Below are 24,645 nucleotides of genomic sequence, written 5' to 3' on the forward strand. Positions count from 1 at the left end.
GAGGAGGTGGCGCCGAGGCGGGCGGCGGGCCGCCCTATGTGCCCTGCCAAGGGACACGAGGGTGCGGGGAGAAGTCCTCGCTGCCAGCCCCTCATCGCCTCGAGGCTGGGCACCCTCCCAAGCGCGCCAGCCTCGGCTCGGGGCTCGTACGCCTCTCCTCTCCGGCGGGGACAGGGCAGGAGGCCATGGGCTGCTAGAAGAGCCCTTCCTGGAGGGCTACTAGGCAGCCCCTTCCTGAGGGGGAACTGGAAACACACGCACCCCTCCTCCCAAGAGCAACCTCCTCTGGCAAAGTACACGTGTCGAGCCTAATCATGCAGGTTTTGAGCGTGATGCTCCCCGAGGTTGGGGTGCTTATTATACATTGTCAAATAAAACCGGTTTTACCTCATAGTTATTAATTGGAGGACTGTAAAGCAACTAGCAGCCCCAGTATTTACCTTGAGTACACGGTCACAACACGACTTGCATTACTGTGGGTGACACTGAAAGGACAGACAAGCAAACAATTTATTCCCTTGCAGTTGACACCACAGCCTGTTCTTAGGTGTATGTGTTACAGTTGAACTAACCTAAAGGTTCATTTTCCTCAAAACAAGGGATCCTGCCCCCCTGCACAGAGAGCTTCCTCTTCAGGTTGTACACTCTTCACCTCTTCGGGATCATGCTCTGGTACTCTGCACACAATAAGCCAATTCCAGTCACTAATCTGTTGGAAAACAAATTATGTTTTGTTGCTGAATCTGTGCTCTGACAGACTGATCTGAATTGACCTGAATTAACTTGAACTGACTCTCTGTACAAAGGGAAACAGTAAAAGGGAAGGGAGGGAGCAGGAAGGCAAAGCTGGGAGTACAGAATTGCATGTAGGTTGGTAAGAGCGAGATCTCTTTAAGTATCAGTAATGGTAACACCAGATCACCACGTTATATAACAGCACCTTTATAAATAGCCAAGATGGAAATCTTCATAGTTTTCATCACCGTCCTACTGTGTGATGGTCCCAGAGACCAAGTAGTGGGTTGGTCCTGGGACCAAGATCTGCAATTGCAGTGAATTGTATTCTGCCTCCATAGCGCAGTAGTTTTCAAAGCTGCTTGTGCTACCATCAAGTGTTTTGCAGTATTGTATCATTTTTGCAAGCTTATTCCCAGCCTGTACGTTAATGTTGATTCAAGGCTGTTTTTAAGTCATCTTGTACAGCAGTTGTCAATAGAAGAAAGCACTACAGTATACACATGACATTACTCCAAAACTCTAAGATGGATAAAAGCAGTACAGCAGGTTTATGCAAGCCTATGCTGACTGAAGTTTAACTACAATGCTACTTTAGGAACTCCTACTTTGCTCTTCAGTAAGAAAACATAGTATTAACTTAGGCCAGGCTTTTATCACTCATTTTACTCTTAGAATAAATTGAATAATAGTTTTCTTATCCTTTATACTGGCTTTTTCCTTCTAATAACCAATGCTTATAATGAATGCTAAAAGAAAAAAAGGCTAGATCACTTGTGAAAGTGATGACAAGTTATTTAGTGACTGCAAATAATTTTACCATTTATGTTAGATAAAACTGTTAGGACATCTGTTGTGCTGTGAGACTAATGAAAGCTTTGAAGTGAGAAAAAAAGAGAGAACGATGGGAACAAAAATGGAAGAAAAGCATTACATGATAGATAGTTTACCAGGAAACTTGCAAAAACGGATGGTCAAAAAGGATCTAAAGGTCCCTCCCAAACCCCTACCATTCTATGATTCATCTCATATTGCATTTCAATGAGATGCTAATTCCTTGGTGAGAAACCCTCCTGAACTTTCCTGCAGGGTCAGCGATCCTTGTTACTCTGCATTTTTATATGCTCTGATACCATTAATTATTTTGCCTCTAGTACATTTTGCAAACATTTAAATCATTCATCTAATCCACAAACCAGCACGGTATTACAGCTTGCTTTTGTGCATTTAGCATTCACCTGTCCTGTTGGGAGGTAATCCCCGTCCTGATTTACACCCACAGTGCAACTCATAGTTAGGAATTTAGGTAGTTTCAACTTCTTCCCACATGCAAATGACTGCAAGTACCAACAAGAACTGCGTTTTTGTAGTTGCTACCCTTACGAGACTCAGCAACACATCTTGTTGGGGAGCTGGCTTATGTAGTAGTTTTCTGCCTCATGAGACTACACAGTGAACAGACTCTTCTCCTATTTATTTCAGTTTACCACATACAACTGATTTTAAAAAATCTTAAGGACAGGCATAAGAGAAACTAGGTAAAGTAGGTGATGGTAAAGAGAGGTGGTGGAAATTAAGATTTCAGAGTCCTTATCCCTTCTTCTGTTACTGACTGTAGTGATTACATAGAAAGCAGTTCACTAGGTTTAATTTTTCTAAACTCTAAAATAATACAAACTACTGATAATAAATGTGGTGAGGGATGAAATATTTGAGGTTTTCATGTAATGCATCTGAAATATACTTCACAATATATGAATATCTTAGGCCTTGTTTTCCAATGCCTTGCCTCTTGTGCCAGATGTTTATACCAGCATCTCATGAATGCAAAATGAATATAAAATAATAAGACTCTGGAGGTTCCATGATTTTTGTTCACTGTCAACCAAGTGGGAGTCATACAGCAAAATAAAGTCAGGCTACAGATTGCTTCAACAGCAATTCATTGTTGAATTGCTTCAACAGCTAATTCATTGCCCTGCCCATATTGAAACCTCCTCAGGATGTTTGCCATCCTTACAGTTAGAAAGTGTTTTGCTAACAGATGACAGCAATATTTCTTGTTGCAAATAAAAGTGCTTTTATCTTCCTATCCACTGAGGACTCAAAGATCCAGGTTGTTTCCTGTCTCTTTGCCTCAGACTTCTGTGGTTTTGACTACTTGCTATTACATTTCCCTCCCTTTTCTCATCTCTAGGCTGAAGAACTTTAATTCTTTAAAACTCGTGGAGGTTTTTTTTCCTTTCTGATTACTCTCTCTGCTCTCCCCTGGAGAGCTTTTGCTTTCCAGAAACCTTTCCCGATGTGTGGTCCTCAGAACTCAACTCGGCCCAGGATTACTCTGGCCAGATAACCCTTGCCGCTTTCTCGCTGAGCAGGTGGGCAACAGCCGGTGCCTTACAGGTGCGAAGGAAGCGGGTCGGTTTGAGGAATGTACTTGGGCTATGCCATAAATAGCAGTAATTATTAGTTAGTGATATGGGTAACAGTCTTATTACGTAAAGTGCTCTCAAAGGCTGTAGCCGTTCCTTAACGATAACGGTAATCTGTGGCCGCAGGCACGAGTGCAGGCGTTGCTCTGCACGCCTAACGGGGGATGCTCCGCCGGGGCCGGGCCAGGGCAGGGTAGGGCAGGGCTGAGCGGGGGCAGCCCCGCCGCCGTTCCCGGCAACGCTCACCGAGGACACAAATTCCGCAACACTTCTGCCCTCCTCCCAAAAATCCCCAAGTCATTCCCAAGCCGCCGCTCGCCCTCAGCGGCGTAGCCCACAGTAAAAGCTGGTGCGAGAGCCTGGGGCAGCGCTCTGTCCCCCGCGAGCGGGCGTGAAGGAGCCGGCTTGGCGCAGACGGCCAGGGGCTCCCCGGCGCGGCGTGACCCGGCGCGGCCCGGCCCCGCGCTGCCACCGCCAGCGCCACCGCCCTCACTTCCTCCCGCCCCGCCCCAGCCGCCGCCGCCGCCGCCGCTTGTTGATGTTTCACTTTTTTAATTCCCGGCTCGCAAGATGGAGGCGGCGCTGGGACGGCGAGAGCTACTGCCGCTGCTGCTGCCGCTGGCCGCCGCGCTGCTGGGCCCGGCCGCGCCGCTGCAGCTGGGCCAGGTACTGTGCTGGCTGGGGCGCGGTGGGGTCGGGCCCTGTCCCTCTCCCTGTCCCAGAAGGGCGAGCCGGCCGCTCCGCCTGGCCGTCTGCTGGCCGCTGGGGCGGCCGCCGCGGGCGCAGGCTGGCAGGGCCGGACGGAGCCGCTGGCGCGGCGGGAGGAAGCGGGCGAAGCCGGGACGTGAGCGGTTCTTGTTCTCGGCTGTAGCGCTTGGCAGCATGAGGTGCATTGCCCCTGCTTGCAGCGCTTGACCCGCTGCCCAAGTGCGTTTCGGTCAAAAATGTACAAAAGGACACAATTACGCGCCTGACACCCGGTTACCGTGCGTGTGTTGCCTCATCCCTGTAGTGACATTTTATTCGTTTATGTAGGATTTGATGTGCTGAAACAAATATCTGACAAGTTGAAGTGGGGGGATAGTTTTTTCTATGCGATGTAAATGTATTTATGTTGTATTTTTGTGCTTGTCTACCCACATCTCGATGGTTCAATGCTATAGAAGTACCCGGTGCATTATGTCCACATTTGCTTCTACACTTGAACCAAGAAAAGGATTTTGATGTATTGATATATTAGAGGGTATCATGCCGTGTGTTTTTCTGCTCCAGTACCTATGCTGTATCTTGGTAAGATTAGTTTCAGAGTAAATTTGGTGGCTTTTTAAACAGAGGAAGGAATTTTTTTGGATATTACTTAAGATATTTTCTTGGTGGCAATAGAAAGATGTGCTGTGGCACCAGTGAGCTTTGGCCTCTAGAATTACAGAAGTGAACAGAGTACTTCTGTCTGTACTTGAATCGTGACTAAATACATCCTCTGATTGTTACAATTGTGAACACCAAAGTGTGAGATCGCAAAGAGGGAAGAGGTGTGTTGGGTTTGTATTCACTTGTCTAGCCAATGTGAAGTGGCTGTCACGTGAGTAAATTTATTATGCCTTTTTTTTTTCCTCTGGAGGTTTTTGGGTGTTTTTTTTAAAATGTAAGTAGAATCTTTCCAAGAAAGCCTGACAGAGGTCCTTCAGTGGCATATCCTGTGTTGCAAAGCAGGATTCTTGGGCTTGCTTCCTGGTTTCTGCTTTTCTGTATGAATATTTTAAGTGGGATCTGCTTAGCTCCAATTTCAAAATGGGGGTCCATGTCTTCAGACTCCTATAAAAGTGTGTAAGTGCTCTAAGTCAGGTGCACCAAAGAGAGCAGAGGGAGCTTATTCTTCAGGTACTTTGCTTATCCCTTTGAGAAAGGGAGTGCTAGCTTGAATTTGCCAAGAGATGTACAAAGTGACAATGGAATATAGACTTAATGCTCTAATAAACCTCTGCCTGGAAACTATCACACTTTCACAGCAGAACTTCTGCTTAGTGTCATTCAAGTTGTTTATCCCAGCTGGCAATTGCACAAGATGTGGAGGCACATCTGCACCTGCTGTCTTTGGATCTGAGTGAGCACAGCACAGGGATGTGGGGAGTGGTCCAGTGAAAGCCAGTTTGGAGTATAGATATGAGCGGAAGAGTTGGTGTGTTTTGAGCGTGAGCTGGCTGATGGTGGCCTGGTAGGAATGGAACTGCCTAGGCAGTAGGAATAGGCAGAGTGGGAATGCCACGCTGACAGATTGGCTTCTGAAGCTGTGAGCTAAAAGCCAGTGAGCAGTGAGGTCAGAATAATCATAGTCTTTCCTCAGAATGGCTTGGGACTACAAACTGGTTGGGAGCAGGCACCATCCAATACGTGTGGTTCAGGTTTTCTTTGACTGGATACCACAGTTGTACCCTCTACAATTTTGTGAGCCCTCTGGCAGCATGCTGCTGACCGCTTCACATTTTGTAATCCTTGTGTGTGGGTTTGAAGTTTACCTCCGAGTTGATGGGCATGAACAGAAAGCACAGCGAAATGACTGAGGGAAAAACCTTGAGACGTTGGGACAACGTTTTGTATGGCTGAAACACTTCTGTTCAGCTCTGGAATGTGAACGCCTCCATTGTTGTGCAATACTCGTCATTTCTTAAATAAGCTGTTTTGAAATCTGGACTCTTTTTTAAACATTAGCATGTGTGGTTTGATTTTCATTTTGTCTCCTGAAATTTGGATAAGCCAACGGGGTTTCAGATTGATTGATATTAGACAAAAGGTTTTTGGTTTTGTTTGGTTTTGATTTTTTTTAAAGGCAAGGAATGATGCAATAATACAACTGACCTTCACAGTAAAGTAACATGATTTTCTGGTGTGAGGTCAGGAATTAGGTTTTGTGCTTTACAGTATGTTTTTTATGTGCTGATAGGAACTGGCTAAGAGCACTCTGGGTTGAATGCTAATGCTGTGTTGTTTGCTTTCTCTGTTTGTCTCTTGATAATTTAGGTTTAGCAGTGTTCTTTCTAAAAGCCATACTTGCCTACCAGGCATTTTTTTTTTCTTGTTCAGTTGCCTAAAAACATTGCCTTCGGATTATTTGGTGGCTGCAGGAAGCCTGTGTGTGGATGGATGATTTCACAGCAGAAGGAAGTAATCTTTACTACATCAGCCGTTTGAGTACATATGCAGTGGGTGTAATCAAAGAAGAAACTTGTCAATAGTGCCATGCTGAAATGTTTCTTTCATCGCTTGATGCCAGTCCCTCTATTAACAGCCTGGCCCATGTTCTAAACTTTACGCCTGGAAGGTCTGACATCATCTTTCCATGTATATTTCATTAAGGCAGTATGATGCAACCATGTCCTGGTGATGTGAGGCTAAGTATTCACCTTTAGAACTCCTGATAAAATATTGATGCTATGCATCACTTTAATAGGGAGAAAGCGAGGACAATTAATTCTGGCAACATCTGTAGGGCAAAGGAGAGGATAAGCAATATTACACTAAGAATCATCATAAAGCAATGAAGGGTTCTAAGTGTGCTTGTTCGGAAGAGGAAAGCAAAACCACCGTGCTAGATTTTTGTATTAAGAAGATAGTTGAGCTTTGGTTACTTAGGCAAATACTGGATTTCTTCATCTTACCCTAGATATTGTCATGCAGTTTAACAACACCAAACCTTACTGGAGAAGATTTTGGACTAAAACTTTGTAAGATGTTAGGGACTAGTTATGGTCCTGCAAACTTGACAAGGTCAGACTTGTACTGTGATTATTACTTAACTCAGTTATGCCTAACTGCAGTTAAGACTCATCCTACAACATTGCTGTGGTTTGAGCCTGATGAAAGAATTGCGAGAAAGAAGCACAGATTGCAGAGCCCTGGATTGCAACTAGACAGCTAGGCCATTTGGAGCCATTTGTCCATGGGAGTGCCGGGAAGCAGATGGTGTGAGTTTGGGTGGTAGTTTTGTTTGTCTGTTCAAACACTGTCTTGGTTTTTTTTTTTTCCCCATAACCTCTTTTCAAATTTAGAAACAAGTTAGGAGTTTTGTCTATTTCTTATCTGTTTGTCAATCTTCATTGGCGTTTGCATTTTCCTATTGCCAACAGGATATCCCAGTAGTGCCTATGTAATGACTGCAGGGGGATTGTCTGTCTGTTGGGTCTCTGTACAGCTGGCCATCTTGCCAGGCACTGTGCCATCTGTTCCAGTGCTGTCCGCTCCGCTTCCCACAGATCTTCTAGTGCAGACAGAGCCTTGTTCAGGCAGCCTCAATAGGGAACAGCTGTGCTTGAAGTGGGCTGACTGCTAGCAGCTGAATCGAGAAGGGCTTTCTGTGACTGACATCGTCATGTAGGACTTAACAGTTACCCTGGACTGGGAGAAACTGTACGGTGCACCCTGTCAGGTACCCAGTGACTGTGGAAGAAGTTTAGCAATTCTGTCACGAGATCTGTTTGAAGTTCCTGTGTGATTAGACCCAACGGCTTTGTCTTGTGTGGCATTTTTCATAAAAGGCTAAGATTAAGTGAACTGTTCTCTATAGATTTCTGTGGCATTGGTATGAGGAGTCTTTAAAAATTAATGAATATTCCCTTTTAACTTATGCCAAATGCTTGATATTCTTTGTCATCTTTTCCCCATCTTGCTCCTCTGCCACTACTGTGATTATACTGCCCCAGTTAACACTCCTGGGTTCTGTTGCAGCACATGGTGAAAGAGAAAGGCTTAGACAATTGTCACTTGCACCTGCTTATCTCTATTGATTCAAGTTCCCAAAATTTCTGTAGTTCACCATCATGTAGGTTGCCACACTCGATGTTACTGCTGTTGCCTAGCTGTCCCAGAATAGAGTGACATAGATTTGTGTTACAAGTGCTGTCCTCTTCACAAGGACTGCTGGTGGGCTGATGCTGTCCGGATGCCAACCAAAGCAACTCTATCACTCCCCTTCCACAGCTGGACAGGGGAGAGAAAAAATATAACAAAAAGCTCATGGGTCAAGATAAGGACAGGGCAATCATTCAGGAATTACTGTCACGGGCAAAACAGACTTGACTTGGAGAAAAAGAAGACATCAAATCAAATCAGAGCAGGATAATGAGAAATAACACCAAATTTTAAAAACACCTGCCTCACACCCCTCCCTTCTTCCCTGGCTTAACTTTACTCCCGAAAGTTCAGTCTCCTTCAGGCATCCACTCACTCTGGCATGGGGTCCTCCCTGGGCTACTGGTGGATCTCTGCTCCACAGTGGCCTCCACGGCTGCAGGGACAGGGCCTGACTCACCATGGGCTGCACCACAGGTTGCAGGGGGATCTCTGCTCCAGTGCCTGGGCACCTCTTCCCCTTCCTCCTTCACCTACCTTGGTGTCTGAAGAGTTGTTGCTCTCACGTATTCTCACTCGTCTTTCCAGATGCAATGCTGTTGCACAACCACTTTTTTTTTTCTCAAATGTGTTACCACAGTGGGGCTACCACTGTTCCTGATGGGCTCAGCCTTGGCCAGCAGAAGGTCTGTCTTGGAGCCAGCTGGCATTGGCTCTATCAGACATGGGGCAAGCTTCTAGCAGCTTGTCACAGAAGCCACCCCTGTAGCCCCATCCCCGCTACCAAAACCTTGCCATGCAAAGCCAATATAGAGCACTGAAACAGGGATGAGAAATCACAGGAAAACACTGGAGAGATGTACATTAAGAATGATAGGGCCGTTTTTAGTGTCAATTGGAGTTGTGTGAGAAGGCATTCATCATCACAGGAAGGGAATGCAAGCTGAATGTAAGCTGAAAGCACAGCCTGGGTCCTAGGGACCCAAATTGCTTGCTGGGCCTTTGATTCTGACTGTCCAAGTGCAGCCTTCTCAAATATTCCAATGAATTCAAGACCTTTTCAATTAACTGTCAGAAATCTATGTGAGGTTTCATGATATTCTTAACACTAAAATGTGTATTGTTAAGTTACACAAACAAGTTGCATGCTTGTAGTTGAAGGCCTCTCCAGGATTTGACTGTGGTCAGTGATTACTGCAGAGGACCCACATCCTGCTCCCAGTGACTTTGTTGCTACAGGGTTGCCTTACTGTGCTTTTGATACACCAAATAGGTGATGAAGGGTTATTTACTTTTCTTAGTACTGAAGTACAGAGCCACAGGCATATCTATAAAGCACTCTAAAATACTCCATTTTTTTTAATAGCGGGTTTTATTATGGTAACATAAAAAAGTATTTTCTCTGTTGAAATTAAAGGATATTTCATAAGTCTGTGAGTCTTCAGCCCAAGGATTAGAAAGATGGGTATTTGCATTACCCACTTGAGCACTTTCTTACAACTATGGCTTGTTGTCAGGCCAGGTATTTTGTCATGAAAGCATGGCACAAGAACTGTTGGCCTGCCAAGTCTGTTTCCCTCCTAGTTTAGCAAGCATAAGCAGTGTGTGGCTCTTGTGCACTTATTCATGAACAGATATCAAGGGGCTGCTACCTGTGTTTGTGCTAACAGGGGGAATGCTGTGCATCAGCTGTTCCCTATTGTGGGTGAAAGTGGGTCAGCTGGGATGGCACTTTGCTCTTCTCAGTTGCTTGCAATAGTCCTTTCCTCTTTCCCCCAGCATTCCTGCAGAGCCTTTCATTGTGTTTGGCATGCATCTTGTGGTTCTTGCACCCATGTGGATTTTGGTATGAGATGTGTAGGGTTGGGAAGATAAGCTACAGCAGGACCCATTGAGTTTTGGGTGCAGCACTGCAGGAAAGACCAGTGGAAGCCACAGAAAGAGCAGCGAGGAACTTGCCTCCAAGAAAAAATTAAATGAGCTGAGAGTATTAGCATAAAATCAGGAAGACTGAGTTGGAGGGCTATTATTTTTCATGGGGAAGTATCAGGAAGAGTAATGAACAACCTGTTCATAAATTGCAGCAAGGAAGCTTCAAGAGAGACATTAGCAAAGTGTTAAAGGTGGCTGAGTACTAGAGTAAATAGTTGAGGGGATTGTGACATTTTTGGACATGACTGCAGAGCTTCTAGAATAAGTCTGTCAGGAATGATGTTGATAATAGTTGATTCTGACTCTGGAAAAGTTGGTTTTCCTCTAGTCCTTGAGGTGATTCTGTATCAGTTCAGGAATGTTTGGAGCAAGAATAATTCAAAACTTTGAATAATTCAAAGTTTGAGATCTGTTTGAAATGTTTCTTAGCAAGACTGGCATCAAGTCTCATGAGGCTGCTTAGTGAAGACGTAAAACAAGAACATAAGACAACTCAGGAGAATGGATGTACAGAATATGGGAAGTTATCAGCAGGATTTGGTGGAACTGGATGTGAACAGACCTGTCACAGGAATGGCAAGAATACGAGTTTTCTCTTGCTTGTGAACAAAAAGTTGCAAGAGTCATAATGTAGCTGCTGTATCAGAGTATTAAGCACTGCTCTAAGTTGTTGCGTAGCTTTATGAACCTGTGTCATTTGGGAGACGCACCACCATCTCTTGAGATGATGGTGAGGATGAGCATCTCCCAAGGAGCTGCTGCAAGGACAGGCAGATCATGCAGCAGAGCAAATCCAACAGCCTGCGTCCATCAGAACAAGTAGCCTGTCTCCCTCCTCCCGCCTGCATTCCTGTATCTCTTTTGCTTGTTCAACTGACAGCAAAACAGTCTGGCTAAAAAGAACGTTTTGCTGCCAATTTAATGAGCTAAATTGTCTCACTGATTTGGCATAAATGAGATGGAAGGATGATGTGCAGGCGAGATCCACACTCTCTCTTTTTGTGGCGGAGCCAGCAGGTGGTTAAACTGTCTGCACACTATGATCTCTTTTTTGCAACTTTGACAGCACAAAAGTGATTCACTGAAATATTTTTATTTCTTAAACATGCAATATGTTCTTCAAGTGCAAGTTTTAAGTATGTACTGGAATTCATGACAGTGCTTGTGGATGTTACGTCAACAGAATTGACAGTTGTTTTGAAGAAAATCATCATGAATAAAAAGCTCACTTTGTCCCTTTAACGGTCAATTGTTGAGCGTTTCTATATTGGCCATGCCCTTCATTTTCAAATAATGCATTTGATTTAAAACAAACAAAAAAGCAGGAGGGGATTTTCCTTTCTTTCAGCAGTTACATGCTACCAGTCATTTCCTTTTTCTTGTAATCTCAGTGAGTCACTTTATAGATGTTGAAAAAAGATTCCAAAATACTTTCTGTGTAAAAGAACTCAAATTTCACTTGAGCCTTAAAAGCAGAAGGACTATTAAGATTGCCTGGAAAATCCATCTTCTGTGCACTTTGAATTCCCAGAAAACAGAAAAACCTAGGAAGTAATGACACAAGATTTTGGTAATCTGTTAAACAATTTGAGGGAGAAGTTTTCCTGATGAAAAATGAACATGGTTACTATCATTTAAGCTCTGAAAAGGCAAATAGGGACGTTAACATTATTTTTGAAGAGGTGGCTCAGGAAAGCGGTGTGGCCATCATTACTTTTGGCTCTGTTCAAGAGAGATTTGGCTTTCATGTGTATGTTTTGTCAGGGGCAAGGAGCTGGGAGATTTAAGGTCCCATCTGCAAAACAGCCCCTGAAATTACAAGGTGGGAATGAGAGAACAGAATGAGTGAGTCAATAAATTATAGTAATAAGAGTTTCTTTGAAAGAAGCAAATCTCCACTATCTGTGTGTTAGGAGGTGTCTTGGGGTATAATCTGAGAATAATAGTCAAACTAAAGAAACGGGATTACTGCTGACATTGACAAAACTGAGTGTTCTTTAGTGTAGGCTAATGTGTATTAAGTTATGCTTCTCCTTGAAGACTTAAGTGGAGTGCTTAAAAAGCATTTGCAGAGAGTCTGTTATCTTGTATTGTGTATTATTTTTCAGCTAATATGAGAGATTTCTTTTCCATTATATCCACATGAAACAACTTCTCCTGAGCATGTAGCTTGATTATTTTATCTTTATTTAAAAAAACACAGTATATAAGGGCATGCAGCTGTCATTCTTTCCCATCAATTCTCTTTAGTAAAAAGAGGGGGAAAACCCCAAACCAACTCTTAAATGAAACAAATAAGCACATTCTTCTTTCTTCTGTCTGCTGAACAGAAAGCCTGGGAACATGCTCTGGGGACTGCACGTTGTCATTCTGTCAGGACAGCGTGTGAAAGTTGCCTGTGCCCTGCCATGGCTTATGTGTTTCCTCAGAAACTTACATCTCTTCTCACTGTTGTTTTTCAGGAAATGATCAGAGTCGACGTTATGATGTTGAATACCAATGGAGAGTTTCACAAAGGACAGGTTTGTCTGTTTTTTCTGTGTATTCAGAGAATTATTATACAGTGAAACAGAGTCTGCATCTGGATGCAAATGTATTGTTTTGTCTGAGGTCGGTTAGTGCGAAATGTGCTCCTCTGAGAGCAGAACTGCAACACGGGGCCAGGAACAATATGCTCATCCTGTCTGTCTCTCTTTCAGGTTTTTTTTAATATCACCTATGTGAATGGGCAGGTATATCTAAATGATTTTCCTATGAAAAGCGGGGTGGCCCACATAAAATGTCAAACAGTAATATGTGAGTATTCTTGCTCTTTTTTTTTCCCCCTGGGGTATTTGACTTTCCTGTAATCTAGTAACCAAAGCTTACAATGACTGCATGTTCTCATACCCTGTAAACCTGAGCATTGTAGAAGCAAATAATTTCCCAGGGTAGGATAGTAAAATGGGTGGGAAAACAAAATCGTACTGAGGCTGTTCTCAAGTCATATTTACATGCACACATGCAAATGTTCTGATCTGAAATCCAGACTCTGCCTATCTTTTCAAAAGAATGTTTTGCACTACAAGCTAGACAATGTAAACAGAAGGATGCAACTCCACCCTGCTAATGGCTGTGTCCTTAGGTTGGTTGGCACATATCCAAAAGGAGATTCAGTAACTAAAGTATGAGTTATTGTTGAGAAGATGTTCTGATTATCTCCTTTCTGCCTCTATTGGACAAACACATTTCTACAGGATAGGACATTATAGCACAAATACTGCACTGTCGGTGACTTTGAATTATCTTGAAACTGTTGCTTTTTCCACTGATTCAATGCTACATGCTCTGTGAAAGATTGGAAAAGTCCTGTGGTTTTTTTTGAGATACATAAAGCATGCTATATAATTAATTAAACAAGGGCCATTATGCACATTTGCTTTAGGCTTCTGCTGTATTCAGAATGAGCTCTTGATGGATCAGGTGCAGTTGGTCTCTAAGCTTGGTTTCTGAGGTCACCCTCTCCTTACAATCAGATGTTTACTTAAGAGACTACTGATGCTGCTTCTAAATAACTTCTCTGAGCCATGACCTTGTTTCTTGAACACTTCCTTCCCAAGACTGATCAATTATTAATTTGACATTATTTCTTTTCTGGAGAGGAAGAGCAGTAATTCATCTTTTTCTAGGACAGTTATATTCCTATTGCTTCTATTTTGTCTATCCTAAGGTAGAAAAAAAACCATGGCAAAATTACATTTACCTGCAGGATAACTGATTCCAGAACAGGTGTGATTTTATTGACTAACTCTGAAAGATACTGAGTAGTCTACTGTAGTTCCTGTTAAGTTCCTATTAATAGGTTACAGTGACTACTATGAATGTCAATCTGAAACAGGGAGAAAAATACTGACCTGGGATCTAGGAACCTGGAAGTCTTATCTCTGTGTTTGGATCCAAGTCCTCAGCACAGTACCTCTCTCTGTTACCTGTAAAGTAATGTTTATACTACATACTTACTAAATCCTCAGTAGATTCAGTTGTTTGTAAAATGCTGAAGGAATATGGAGACACTTCTTACCTGTTAGCAGATGGGAAAAATACTCCTGAATGTACGTAAAAACCAAACTTGAGCCAAATAGTCATGATCTGGAGTACCAGGGACCAAGTCTCCTGAAGGGTACTGTCTTGACACTGTTGTCAGATCCTTCCTAGCACCTGTACCCCACTTGAAGTTCCCACATTGGAAGAGTGTCTTTCACTCCTGTTGGAGGCAGTGGGGATTGAACAGCCTGGCACATGACAGGTTGGGACCACAGGGAGTTTCAGCTTCTTGGCATCTTAGAGGCTTTGACCCTTTAACGTATGCTTGCCACTGTAAGTTAAGTCAGAACACATTCAGCAACCAGGTTAGTGCTCTGGCTTACACCTACAGAGAATCTTTTGCCTGCTCTCTTAACTTCTTTCCTTCTGCCACGTATTTTTGCAATGGAAGGCATTGCTAAATGATGCCACAAAGTATTTTTCTATCTTTAAAATAAGCAAAATAGTTTTATGAGGAATGGGACTATAGCATGAAGGTAATGAATCCACTGAGTTGTTACTGTTTAACTGGGAGATACCAGTCCAAGCTTCTTCTCCATTTTGCCTCTTGGGCTCAGCACTGCTAATGACACACAGCAGTAGTGGCTGGTTCAGTCTCAGCTCATGTCCGTTGCTGTCTGCATGCTGGAGAGTTCTGCCACTTCCACTCGCCCACTCCCACAGCACTTCAGTGTTAGCGTGCCCTCGCCTGTCATAGAGGCATGGCAGCTGGGAGAAGGACACTGAGGCTATGCAGAAACAGCCAGAGTAGAAAGGCAGTTCTCTGTGTACTTGTGGGATATTAAGAGTGTTGAAATAGCTGAAAGCTTTCGGGTCGGAAGCAAATTTGAAGTATCACCCATCACATAGGAAAATGTAGCAGAGGGAACATCTATGAGGGAACTGACATTCATCTTGAGTGGTATATGTAGTGTGACTGGAAAAGAGCGTGTTGAGAGGGAGGGGAATGTTGTGCAAATAAAGATGTTTACACAGGTAGCTGGCTGGGCTGTGGCATTACTCTTATAAATTCCTTTGGACAACAGCAACAGGGAAGCCAAAAAGTACTGCTTAAGAGGGCCTAAATGTAAACTTGAAGAGCAGGGATGCAACATTGTTTGCAGGCTCTCAGACTGCACAGCGCTGCTCTTGGCTGCCATTGTACCAGACCTGCTCCAAGTGTTATTCGGTGATATACTGGTAAAATATAATGGCATGTGTTTTACCTGTTTCCCAGATTGCTACCACTAACATCAGCAGTGACTGGAAGTGTTAAAGACATCAGCATAATACATACTTCTCTGCAACTGTTCAGGCACCTCTGGTTTGATGCCAGTGGTCCTCTGTAGTTGTAATGACTTTTACATTCAGGTACCACATGTGCAAAGGCATCTGTCTCAGAGTCGCAATTGTTTGCCCCATGGTTGCACACTGCTTTCTGGTTGGGGTGGTTTCTCTGAAAACTCTGACATTGTGTGTTAACAGTGGAGGATGGAAACTTGGGTAACTTACCAGATGAGCAGCGCCTGGGAATTGTCAGTGTTCGCATTATGGTTCACGAGTGGCCTTTGGCATCCGGATCTGATTTGCAGCTGATTGTTGTTCAGGAAGAAGTGACAGAAATTGATGGAAAACAGGTAAAAAAAACCCAAACCCAACACTTTGCTTGTTCTTCATTTAGGAGAGGCAAGTAGTTACCAAGGATTGAAAGGTTTATGTGTGTCTAGCTGGTGGTTAGGGCACAAAGTATACAATCTAATGCTAGACAGCACAGTACTGAGAGGTGTAATACCAGCCTAAGGTGCCTGTATAGTAGCAAACATGTTTTGTGAATGGTCTTCAAGTTTTAATGCCTCTGTTCTTATTTTAATTAAGTGTTGGATGACTTTCTGTTAACCTTGTTAGAACATCATTAATTCTGTCACATGCTCTTCCAGTGCCTGCATTTATGCAAGCAAAGTTAGACTCAAAGGCAAGACTTCATTTACAAAATAATGTACAAAATAAAGGGCCATGGGCTCTTTCTGAGTCCTGAGGTTTTCCCTGTTGTTTACTCCAAGCTAAAAGCATTTCAAGCATGTAGTATGTGAAACAGCTTGCAGCAGCAAACTCTTGTGGCAGGTGGGCTTGCTGTGAAAGCTCACTCACCAGAGAGCGTGGCCTTACAGTGTTTTGCATGTCAGATAATTAATTTTAATAAAAATCTTGATAATTCGTATGGATTTTGAAATGAGTAGAAAAAAGCCTCCCAGATTCTATCTGTATTAGAAATACCAGTGAATACGAGGGGTTACAGTTCTAGCTGAGATTGAACTAAGCTAGGTGGGTGCATAGACCTGCAGGAAGGCTCTTCGGAGGGACCTGGACAGGCTGGAGCAAAGGGCTGAGGCCATTATATTGAGGTTTAACAAGGCCAAGTGCCGAATCCTGCACTTGGGCCACTACAACCCCATGCAGTGCTACAGGCTTGGGGCAGAGTGGCTGGAAAGCCATCTGGAGCAAAATGAGCTGGGGGTGTTGATCAACAGCCAGCTGAACATGAGCCAGCAGTGCGCCCAGGGGGCCAGGAAGGCAAATGGCATCCTGGCCTGTATCAGAAATAGTGTGGCCAGCAGGACCAGGGTAGTGATTGTCCCCCCGTACTCTGTGCTATTGAGGCTGCACTTTGAATACTGTGTTCAGTTTTGTGCCCTTCACCACAAGAAAGTTGTTGAGGTGCTGAAGTGTGTCCAGAGACAGGCAATGAAGCTGGTGAAGGGTCTGGAGCACAAGTCTTATGAGGAGTGGCTGAGAGAGTGAGGGATGTTTAGCCTGGAGAAGAGAAGGCTGAAGGGAGACATGATCACTCTCTACAAACACCTGAAAGGAGGTTGTAGTGAGGTGGGGGTTGGTCTCTTTTCCCAAGTAATAGGACAAGAGGAAATGGCCTCACATTGTGCCAGGAGAGGTTTAGGCTGGAGATTAGGAAATACTTTTTCACTGAGAGGGTTGTTAGACACTGGCACAGGCTGCCCAGGGAGGTGGTGGAGTCACCATCCCTGGAGATAATGAAAAGCCGTGTAGATGAGGTGCTGAGGGACACGACTGAGTGGGGGGCTTGGCTTAGGTTAGTGGCTGGACTTGTTTTTTTTACAGGGATCTGCATCACGTCAAAGTTTTACTGTGTTAATGAAAACTCCCACTGAAAGGTTTGAAGCTTTTCTAACGAGGTGTTTATCCCACTATTATGACATCAATATATCCTGGCTTGATTCAGTTGTTACACAGTAGTGTTGCTCTATTTCATATTTCAAAGTAGACTTTCACAGGGACATAGTAAGAGCAACCAGAATGCTAATGCTGTTTTTTTTGTTCTTTAAGCCACATTGTTTGGTGCGTGTTCAAAGCCCAAGGACACCAGTAGTTGGCCTATGGCTCTGAAAACATGAGTGAAGCTACATCACATGCTGCATTCCTCTTTTTTAGCTGTATTTCTGTGTAGCAGTTATAATTACAGTCACCAGCACTGTGGATATGTCAGGTCTTGGCCTCACAATACAGTTATTGATGTTAGTAGGAGTTAAACTGAATGAGCTCTACATAAGCAATGAAGCATAGGAATAGAATAGGAAGAAGGAAGAAGAGCTTTTGAATAGGAAGAAGAATAGGAAGAAGAAAACTGTGCTTTTGGCTGTTGGAAAACAGTGGTGTTACTGCAAAAGCAGAAGCGCCCGTCTTGTCTCAGCAATGCTTTCAGTGCTTGCAAGTGCTCTTTCACTCCATACTCGAGTTTTCCGTGCCCTAAAATGCCCCTGAGAAAGAGGATCATAATGAGCTCTGTGAGAATTGGTTAAAAACCCACAGAATGACTACCACATGCTTTTGCAGGGAGAGACACACTCAGGCGGTTTAGTGTGTTTTCTCATGTGGTATAGTCTAGAGAAGTGTGCTAAGTAAAACCAAAGAATACTAACTCATGTTGTAACATCCCTATGTCTACACCTTAATGGTAATTAATCTCAACATGTTTGCATCTCTTGTAGGTTCAGCAGGAAGAAGTAACAGAAATAGATATTTTGGTAAAGGACCTGAGAGTACTTAGACATTCAAACTACACTGTCCCTTTGAAAGAGAGCATGTTGTACTCCATCCCAAGGGACAACGACATACTATTTACACTTCCTAACCTCTCAGGAAAAGGTATCTTTCAGCTGTTACACAATACTTCTGGTGGTAGTTGATGTGTTGCTTTACAAGGGTGAAAGACAATTATTATTCCCATGTTTTACATTGTGAAAGAGTTTTCTTCATTAACAGGGAAGTATTTTATGTGGCTTGTTTTTTGTTTGTGGGTTTTGGTGGTTTTTTAAATACCTAAAGTCAGCTCTTCTCATTCTAGGTATTGTGTGTGTTTGTTTTCAAATCTGTTCTGTTTTGAAGCACTTGGTACTTGTCAGCCTGCAACCCAGACATCTCACAGAATTCTCTCTCAGTCCTGTCATGGAAGTTTCTCTAAAGCTCCCTCTTTTTCCTGAGAGTGAAAGTGAAAATTGGAAAGGAAATACCTGTCTGGGTCACTTCCAAACCAGAGAATAGTTTTATGTTATTAAGCTTGAATAACTTAAAAGCAGGAGAAGTTATTTGATGCCTTAATCTTATTTCAGTTTTGTTTAATCAAAAACTCCCAGAGATGTCATAGGAGATGACTATTTTGATCTAGTTCATCACCTTTTAATCCAGTAACAGCTGAAATGTATAGTTGAGGGCACAGTTAAAGGCTGCATTGTAACTCAGTTTCTGCTTCTTATCAAGTAAGGAAAGAGGTCAGACTTCTGTATTCTTGCTATAAATGTGTGAGAACTGTACCATAAGTATAGAAACGTGGCATGTCTTTGTTTTCCTGAATTGAGAGTCAAATAAAAACCAACTCCCCACTAAATCTAGCTTTTCTTCTTCAGATATTCAAGATCCACTGCAAACTACCAGTCAGTACCTCATCCGGCAAGTGGAAACTACAGTAGATGAGGAGACATTACCTGGCAAGTTACCAGAGACCCCACTTAGGGTAGAGCCTCCATCTTCTTACAAGGTAGATTTGCTGTTTGTTTGTATTCAGTATTAGCATATACCTTTAAAGGCTTGAATAAAAAGGAGAAGCCCCTTTCTTCCCCCTTTCCCCAGAGATGAAATGCATACATTTCATCAATGGTGGCATTTCTGGGAAGAGAAGTTGTAGTAACATGCTGCAGGTAAAGCTGGACCACCTAGAGTAGGTCACACAGGAACTTGTCCAGGTGGGTTTTGAATGTCAGAGAAGGAGACTCCACAGCCCATCTGGGCAGCCTGTGCCAATGCTCTATCACACTCACAGTGAAGAAATTCTTCCTCGTGGTTCTTCGGAACTTCACGTGTTCCAGCTTATACCCATTGCCCCTTGTCCTATCATTGGACATCACTGAGAAGAGCCTGGCTCCATCCTCCTGACACCTGTCCTTTATGTATTTGTGAACAGTAATTGTCCTTGACTCTTTATTTGATTTAAAAAAGAAAAAGCAGTGCAACATCTATCCCAACTCATTTCTGGAGGAGAGAATTGCCATTCCTAGTATTGACTTCTCAGAATACTGTTTTGCTGCTTCATGATTTTTAAATACGAGGATTTTCTACTCCCTATCTGACAGTAACTGACTTCCACAGAAATGTAAGAACTCCTCCCAGCCAACCACTGAGAACAACAGACTTTTACAGACATACTCTAGGAAACCTAAACAAACCCCACCCCTTCCTAAATGGTCCCGTAGCAGTGAGAATTTGTTGGGTTTTTTTACTGCAGTAGCAATGAAATGGGTTTCCAAATCCTGGAATGATCTGATATCACAGATACTTCCTGACAGTGAGTTGCAGTATTTCTGTGATGCAAAACAAAGCATTGGTAACAATGTCAAGGGTTGTTTTGCTTTAAATTACATCCATTTTTTCTGACTGTGCCTGAGTGCTTACCCCTCTGGGAGATGGGCTGTTGGCTCACCCGCTGTAAGAGACACGGTCACAGCTGGAGAAGCTTCAGTTCCATATCAGGCAAGGATGGACTGGATGGCCTCCTCTGGGGTTGAAAGAAAGTAGGTTTAAAGTGTTACAAACACTTTGAACTGCTGAGGCAGGAAGCCAAAATAGTAGGCTGAAAGTTCAGGCTAGGTTAGAGAAGGTGCTGCCCCTCTCCTGGGCTGTCAGTAACGCTTTCTCTGCTGTACACCGCCAGTGTATCGTAACTTCTCTTCGTCTAGGCCACATAGCTCACCCTTCACCTGCTCTCTCTTCAGGAGTCCTTTATTTTCCCAACTGGCTCCTTCAAGGAGCTCTGGGAGGACAGGCAGGGAACAAAACCTTCACCTGTTCCAAACGTTGTAGAGGTCTGAGCCTCCAGTCAATTCCATCCTTCTTCTATGTATGTTCAAGTGTACTTAAATACAAGTAAAACTATCACCGCACCGCGTGATTCACCGGTACCTACAAAAACTGCACTTGCTGTGTTTTGCAACCTGGCTTTATTTTTACCTGCTTGGTTGTAGGTGATGTGCCAGTGGGTGGAAGACTTGAGAAAAGGGTTGTGCAGATTCTGGTTTCGATCGTTACCCATCTTCTTTAGTTTGATGGAAGTCATTGTAGTTGGAGTTGTTGGAGCAGCTCTTATTCTCAAAGTCTTAAAGGTGATTTTCCCTTCCTGGGAAAACAAGTAAGTAATTTTTTTTCTGTTTGTTTTTTTTCCTATGATGAAGGCACAAAATTAACTAAATAAAGTCTATCCTTTCAAGAAGCAGCTCCATTCTGTAGGAAGATGGAGGCAACAATTCAGAGAAAAAGCTGCTGGTAACTTTCCATTGCAAGTGACCTTTTGACATGTGGGCATTTCAGAGGAACAAGGGAAAAATCTTTCACTGGAAACGTCTTTAGCTTGGCTGTCACAGTGCCAAGTTTTTATCAAGTCTTCTAAGGACTTCATTGTGAGACACCATAGCTCCGAGGGAGGAGGGTAGAAACTAGAGCTAAACAATTCCAACAATGCCAAACCTTTTCATACTCCTACTGTGTCAGAGTATCAGAGTAGTTACAAAAGGCCTTGAATTTGGCTTTGCAGATTTGTAGGGGAATTCTCCAAGGAGCAGCTTACAAGCCACGGGGATTGGTGGTGGCATGGGTGGCAAAAGGTCATAAAGGAAGCTGATTGCTTGCAGACGGCTTTATTCACTCTGTTGGTGTGTTATCAGCAACACCAATATTTTTCAAAGAAATCTCTCAAAAGAAGGAGTGGGAAGATGAATTAGTAACTGCAGCTAAGATACCAGTTTGGATTTAGTGTTGGAATGGGCACTCATGTACATTTTAAGGCAACCCAAGTCAGTTCTGGAAGACCTGACCTTAGGAACCTTAGGTTCTTTCAGGAGAAGCAATTGATGATGTGTGTGATGAAGCATATGCTACAACAAGCACAGCTGATGTCTTCAAATGCAACTGCCTGGCTGTGCTTCTGAATGCCCCTGAGTGCAGTTAGTTTTTGTATCCACGCAGGGATACGAGTGTCCTTCTGACAGAGCTAGAAACATGGAGGGCTGAAAGACTGAGGAATGTTGGACACTGTAGCGACAAAAGCGACCATGCTTCCTCCTAACACTTCAACAAGCCTGCTGTCAGATTGAAGTAATTCTTCTAACTAGTTAGAGGAGAAAAAGTGAAGAAACACTTTGTACCCTCACACAATGAAGTTTAGAACTAGGGGGAAAAGAAAATCTAATCCCAAGAAACTGTTGAGCAAAGACTGATGGCCTGTCCCTGGCAGAGGCCAGTGCAGAGCAGAGGAATGAGCCTGCAGGAAATTCTCTTCCAACTGGAGAACATGGGGCTTGTGTAGGGCTTATTAGAGCATTTAACACAGGAAGGATGGTCCTCCACACTCTTTAAAAAAACCCCACAAACAACAAACCCAAATAAACCTCCCAAACCACAGTCATTTTGTTGCTACCTGTGAAAAGTGGTAAAAGCTTCATTTGTAACTGTAAACCAGTAAAAATGAGCAGAAAGTCTCATTTGGTGAATGACATTTGCAGAGGTAAGTCAGGGCTTTGTCCCAAGTCTTTAATGCCATTCTACAGCACACTGATGAGCCTAAGGCTTTAATTAATCTTAGAGAATTAGGTGCAAGTGCTGACAGCAGACAGTTTTAAGCTACTATGAAGCTGAGCATATAGAGCTGATGCTGCTGATATTTCAGCTGTAGAAACTGAGTGAAGGGACCGCTCTGAAACCCCAGCTGGCATGTTTTGGAACCACTTTTCCATCAAGTTTTATTCTGGCTTCATAAAAGAGGTATTATGAGGGTAATACCTACTTGATGCACTGATTTAAACCAAGTCTGGGGAGTTTAGTTTTTAGAAGATGGAGTCGTTGTCTAGCTTGTTTTCTAACACCAGGTAACCTTACCTTTCAGAAGCATCCTCCTCCTGGATCAAGTCAGCTTTGTACCCGTGATTACCATCAGCTTGTCTTCAGATCTTCCAGACAGGAAAAATAATTTAGATGAGAAAGCATGTACCTAATACTGTGTTTACTTTGGAGTTACTGTTGTTTTAAAAACAAAATTTTAGTTGACCTGAAATTTGGCACTTGATCTTAATACCTTGTTTGTTTCCTACTAAGAAAACTAAGTCAGTTGATTAATTGGCAAAGGGACATTCAGGCCGAGGCCCAAAGCTGACTTCCCTGTGCCTCTCTGTAAACATGCAGCCTTTTCAGAAGCTTCAAAATAAAAGAGCTTTCCACCCTGAGGGCTATACCATTGGTTTTAACTTCTGTGAAGTCACTTTTCCACACCTCAGAAAGGACGCTGGCTGCCTTCACGCCCATAGCTAAACCAGGTCAGCTATCCTGAACAGGGAGACGATGAAGTTCAGGGTGTCCTGAAGTCTCGAGAGAGAGCATTTCTTCAGGAAAGAACGAAGGAGTATTGCTAACATCAGCTGTGCCTGCAAGCCTCAACAAAGCTGCTCAACTGAGTTTCAGGTCTCTTAGGGCTGAGTGTGCCTTGCAAGGAAAATATCACTACCAAACATTTGTGTAACTCAAATAATTTGCCATTTTATATATGCAAAGCAAAAATTTCAAAGGCAGATTTATATTTCAAGCACTTTATTCTGGCCCCTTCCATTCATAAAAGTTGTCAGCACGTGTAAGCAATGTGCTTTTTGTACCTGTGACAGCAGTACTATGTGAAGTCTCAAAGAGGAAGAGAAAATGCTACACAATTCTCCACAAGTACTGGCTCACTCTTGCCAAGCAGGGCCAGTCTGCCCAAGCCAATTTGTACTGTTAATGTTTTTCAAATAAACATGTAAATTGTTTCTTAGACTTTGTTCACGTGTGTGCATCTGTGTGGGGTTACAGAAAGCAGCAGTCTGCCAAACGTGTTGGGCGCAAGGTACCAGTTGGCTTATTAGCTCTCCATTGTTCTCATTAACAAAAATGGTTTGTCAGAAGGATGACTATGGGAAAAAGGAGAACCGTAACAATCTGGCAGTATACTGAACACAGCTGGCATCAGAATTATCCATGTTCAGCTTGTTATAGCAAGGGAGAGAAGCCAGGATTACCTCCTGTCACGCACTCACATCTCCCCCGTTAAGGAAAGAAGTGTAATGAGATCTCTAAGTCAGTCAGATACTTGTCCTTACAGCTGGGCTGTAACAGGAACAACTCAAGTTGTCTCACTAAACCCTCAGCACTGCAGTGGCAGGAGAAACATTTCTAACACTGACTTGCCTTGCAAAAAAAACCCAACCAAAAAGCCCCCATCCCACCAGGCAGCCCTACAGCATGGTGTCAGCCCATGGTAACACAGACTCTGCTCACACTTCCCTTTTTCAATTCAAAAAAATGTCTTTGTTCTAGCAGCTTGTGGGTTTGTACTTTGAATTCACTTCCTCAGGCTCCACATAATTAGAGTGCAGGATCCTAGGTGTCTGCCAGCTGCCCATCTGAGTGAGGATGGCAGAGGTGGGGATGTGTCACAGAGGGCATTGTGCTTGGGGTGGGTTGTAGAGCTGAGAAACCCTTGGGCAGGGCAGCTGCGCCATGCAGCTGGAACAAGGGGTGATGACCAACAGCCCTGGAGCCCCAGGCAGTGCCTTCCAGCACCACATAAAAGAGTTGCCATCATGATAACACAGACCTGTAAGGCAGAGGTGGTGCGAGAGCCACAGAGGCATCTGAATAAAGGATGTAGTTTACTGAAAGAACACATGACAGAGGGGTTGTCATCATCCATGGCTCCTTGGGAAAACTGCTAAGGCTCTGGCACAGGAACAGTGACTGCACAGACCAGTGCAAGTCTTCAGACAGTTGAAGACAAACTCCTCTGAATGTGTAAATTAATGCTCTTTACATTTTACGAATGTAGCCCAGGCTCCTCCTATAGAAGGCTGAAGTTTAATTTCTTAAGAAAAAAGCCACAACCCTAAACCAGAGTGAGCTGGACACAAACCACACTAGTTCTTGCTGACTGCACAAGCACAGTGTGAAGTGCAGCAGAGATGGAAATGCAGCAGCTGTTGGCACGTACTCTTTGCATCCCTAGTTAGGAAACTGAAAACCAGACACCTGCACTGCAACA

General features: G+C 43.5%; 1 protein-coding gene and 1 long non-coding RNA gene across 2 annotated transcripts; one reads left to right on the forward strand and one right to left on the reverse strand.

Annotated features, from left to right (window-relative positions):
• The first annotated feature begins 3,670 nt into the window (after positions 1 to 3,670).
• Positions 3,671 to 23,382, forward strand: GINM1 (glycosylated integral membrane protein 1). The gene is made up of 8 exons (XM_061988968.1): positions 3,671 to 3,833; positions 12,407 to 12,466; positions 12,644 to 12,740; positions 15,492 to 15,643; positions 18,029 to 18,185; positions 18,944 to 19,074; positions 20,555 to 20,718; positions 22,468 to 23,382. The coding sequence occupies exons 1-8, from the start codon at positions 3,738 to 3,740 to the stop codon at positions 22,574 to 22,576; spliced, it is 966 nt and encodes a 321-aa protein (XP_061844952.1). The 5' UTR covers positions 3,671 to 3,737; the 3' UTR covers positions 22,577 to 23,382.
• LOC133624789 (uncharacterized) lies at positions 11,048 to 15,401 on the reverse strand. Its single transcript, XR_009818096.1, has 3 exons — positions 14,005 to 15,401; positions 13,838 to 13,912; positions 11,048 to 11,488 (listed from the first exon to the last, which is right to left on the reverse strand). It is a non-coding gene; the product is annotated as an uncharacterized LOC133624789 (long non-coding RNA).
• Positions 23,383 to 24,645: the final 1,263 nt, after the last annotated feature.

This window comes from Colius striatus, chromosome 2 (genome assembly GCF_028858725.1).
Source record: "Colius striatus isolate bColStr4 chromosome 2, bColStr4.1.hap1, whole genome shotgun sequence".
In the NCBI taxonomy this organism is placed as follows: domain Eukaryota; kingdom Metazoa; phylum Chordata; class Aves; order Coliiformes; family Coliidae; genus Colius; species Colius striatus.

Coding starts and splice junctions, on each gene's coding strand:
- GINM1 (XM_061988968.1), top strand. CDS start 3,738: ATGGAGGCGGCGCTGGGACGGCGAGAGCTACTGCCGCTGCTGCTGCCG. Junction 12,467..12,643: donor GAGAGTTTCACAAAGGACAG/GTTTGTCTGTTT, acceptor TCTCTCTTTCAG/GTTTTTTTTAATATCACCTA. Junction 20,719..22,467: donor TTCCCTTCCTGGGAAAACAA/GTAAGTAATTTT, acceptor CTTACCTTTCAG/AAGCATCCTCCTCCTGGATC.